Source organism: Etheostoma spectabile, chromosome 4, assembly GCF_008692095.1.
Source record: "Etheostoma spectabile isolate EspeVRDwgs_2016 chromosome 4, UIUC_Espe_1.0, whole genome shotgun sequence".
In the NCBI taxonomy this organism is placed as follows: Eukaryota; Metazoa; Chordata; class Actinopteri; order Perciformes; family Percidae; genus Etheostoma; species Etheostoma spectabile.
The window spans coordinates 5,957,722-5,961,034 of record NC_045736.1 but is presented as its reverse complement, the minus strand read 5'-3'; the positions used below and the strand labels follow the sequence as shown (position 1 = coordinate 5,961,034).

Sequence of the window (3,313 nt, the reverse complement as noted above, 5' to 3'; positions counted from 1 at the left end):
CACACACACACACACACACACACACACACACACTGTTAACCGTGTTTTAATGTATTGTCTGTGCTAGATGCCTGGCTGCATCATATCTGGATTATTTTTTAGAAAGGCGAGGGACTGGGGTTGCAAATTAGCCTATTGGTTAGAAACCTTTTATGCAACACATCTACACATATTTTTATAGCCTTGACTGTGATAATTATGTATATAATAAATAATGTGTGCTGCATTGTCCCCAAAAATTAAAATACACTCACAGTTTTTCTTGTTTTCACTCAAATATGAACTTTCCTCAGTGAAACGTATCTAACGTGGGCGTTCTAAAGATGTACAACTAAAAAAGCCCGCTCCTCGTGCCAAGTGTACCTCTGGGTGAATTATGCAAAGTCATAAATGTAGAAGCAGCATGACAGCAACAGGAAATGGAATTTGCTTGACCTCGGATGAAGCTATTCATCTTTTCATGTAGGTGGCTTTACCCTTTGATTAGATTACTGCACAAATATGACAGTCTGTCAGGAGACCAAGCTGCCTCATTCTATTGTGAACATCAAGGGAATGCCATTTAATTGGTGCAGACTGGAGAGAGAACAACCGCTAATGTCAGCAGACACATTTTATTTGGGATATCTAAAAGCCTCTGATCTGATTCCTCATCCTTCTCTTAATGTCAGTCACTCTCCTCCATTCCCTCCTGTATATAGACCTTGCTATCTAAGTTTGTGTGTCATATATTTCCACTGCCTGCTTACTAAAAATATGTTAAGAGTAAAATGGTATAACTCAGCTATAGATGTGTTTTTATTTTGATGCTGAAGGATTGTGGACATCATTGTATCACCATACAGAATCCAGACTGGAGTAATAGCTACATTTGCCATCTGTCCTAAAGGGTACAGCATATCTGTCATGTCCTTTACTGCTTTAGATCCTTTATCCGTTGCTTTGCTCCTTTGTTTCTGTTCCACCGGTGCAATGGCAAAATGTTGTCTCTAAATAGATGGATCTGCTCTGTTTGAGCTGAGGTCTAATGCAAACTGTTCTTATCATACAGGTAATTAGAGACCTGGCACTGGTGCATCACAACAGCAGCAGGGTTACCATGGAGACTGGCAGGCCAAGATTGGCGAGTGCTCCATTGCACATCGGCTCCATCGCAGCGCAGACAGAGAAAAGGATGGAGGTCCAGGCCCCACTGACGGCTATTTATATCCACACAGCACAGCCTGCAGCTGCCCGAGAGCCAGCCACACTCCAGCTGACCATGCCGCCACTTTATTCCAAGGAGACGCTTCCCTTTCTGACACTTCATATTGCTGGAGGATTGCAGTCTCAGCTGGGATTGAGTCTGCCGGCTGCTGCTGCTGCTGCTGCACCCAGACCCAAGTCGGCAGGAAAGCACATGTGTCCTCACTGTGGACGGGACTGTATGAAGCCCAGTGTACTGGAGAAGCATCTCCGCTGCCACACTGGGGAGCGGCCTTACCCCTGCACCACTTGTGGCGTTTCCTTCAAGACTCAGAGCAACCTCTACAAACATAAGCGTACTCAGGCTCATGCCCGCCTATCATCTGAATCAGAGCAGAGCAGCGTAGACAACATGTCCAGCTCCAGTTTGTCTCTAGATGAGCACAGCGAGAAGTCCGGCAGCATGGAAAAGGATGCCACACTACCTGCTGCAGAGATCAACTGTCAAGCCAGTGCTGCAAACGTCTACTCTGTAAAGACACAACGTTCTGGCTGTGAACAAAATGTGATGGCCCCAGCAGGTCAGAAGACAGAAGCAAATGAAAGAGAAGGAGAAAAAAAGAAGATGGCAAATGAAACCCCCCTGCTGACTGCCAGTCGACATCTTCCCCTTCAAAGACAAGAAGCCACTCGGTTCTCCAAGCAGTGGGAGAGCTCTGAATCCAGAAGAAAATCCCAGAGCCACGAGAGCACAGACTCAGGCTTCAGTGAGAGCAGTGACCACTACCCAAGCCCTGGCAGCGTTTTACCTGACCACAGTATGGATTCCCTCACAGAGTCCACTAAGGAGCATCTTAAAGAAACCCCCAGCACACAAACACCTTTGGCCCCAAGCCAGGATGGACAAGAACCCAAATACACTGCAAGGGAGCAAGAGCAGAATACACTGGAGGAGCGCATATCTAAGCTGATTTCAGAAAATACAGCTGTTGTGGAGGACAAACAGCTGGAGAATGTAAGGCCACGGAAGACGGTTCTGTCAAAGCAGGGTAGCATTGACCTCCCCATGCCGTACACGTACAAGGACTCCTTTCACTTTGATATGAGGATCAGTAAGACTCCCAATGTTGGGTTACAAAGAAACAAGAAGCATGACTTCTACAGCTCTGTGCCCACTCAGCACTCCAACGCAATGGAGCATGCTCCCCTGACCCGCAGCAACTCCCTGCCTTTCAGCGTAACCCTCCTGCAGCCTGAGAGGAGCAGCCCAACCTCCTCCTATCACAGGGATTATGTAACACTTGGGCAGAGGGGAAGCTCCGGCCACATCAATCCAACAGGTTTCTCAATCAAGCCTGTAAACCAGCATTCATCCACTCATCGCCCACTGGTCCGGCAGACGGCCGTAGACGGCAACCACGCAACAGACGGTCTCTTCGGGAATTCATCTGTGGAGGAGGCGTGCACCAGCAGTCTCAGCTGCGATGGGGACGGTGGTGACATTTGTGGAGAGCCAAGCAACAGAAAGTTCCGGAGGAAGAAAGCACAGAAGTTTGCGTACAACAAGTGGTACATGTACGGGGGAGGGACATTTAAGAAGCTGTACAGTACTGAGAAAGGTGGTGATGACAGTGTTATCAAAGGCCGGAAATGTTTGACAAACCCAGAGCCCGAGGTTGTTCAGGGCCTGCAAAAAGTGCATAAGGAGACAGTAACAACAATCTCCAACAACAGCAGCAGTGCCACTCTGTGTCACCCAGGCAGCCCTCCTGCCAAACTATCTCTGGTCTCTGCTGGGGATTTGAATCTAATTACCAGCCAGCTTCAGGCATCATGCAGCTCTCTCAAGTCTCCACTCCAGAGAAACCTGTCTTTGTCAATACTGCCATTATCTTCAATTGGATCATCGGTTAGCCACCAAACAGACAGCATGAACAGAGCAAAACCTGGGAGAATGATTGAAGAAAAACATACTGACTCCGCCTTGCAGCTATCTGGAGCCCATAATCCCTCTGACAGGAAAAAGCAGAAAACTGATGACAAAACAATTTGGCCTCTGGAGATTAATACCAATCCAAACACACCAACTCATCCCCTTCCTTCTGCCACTGGCAGTGCGCCTCAGCAG

The 3,313-nt window shown here is 47.8% G+C and overlaps 1 protein-coding gene across 2 annotated transcripts in view; it reads left to right on the top strand.

Annotated features, from left to right (window-relative positions):
- Nucleotides 1-3,313, top strand: part of znf831 (zinc finger protein 831) — an 11,776-nt gene that overhangs the window by 1,481 nt on the left and 6,982 nt on the right. The window contains exons 2-3 of one of the 2 annotated variants that reach the window (XM_032514872.1): nt 467-666; nt 1,052-3,313. The exon at nt 1,052-3,313 is cut by the window's right edge and continues 1,885 nt beyond it. In XM_032514872.1, the coding sequence (XP_032370763.1) occupies nt 502-666; nt 1,052-3,313 (2,427 nt within the window). In that variant the 5' untranslated portion in view covers nt 467-501. The remainder of the gene's footprint in view (nt 1-466; nt 667-1,051) is intronic. The other variant, XM_032514874.1, reaches the window with a different exon arrangement.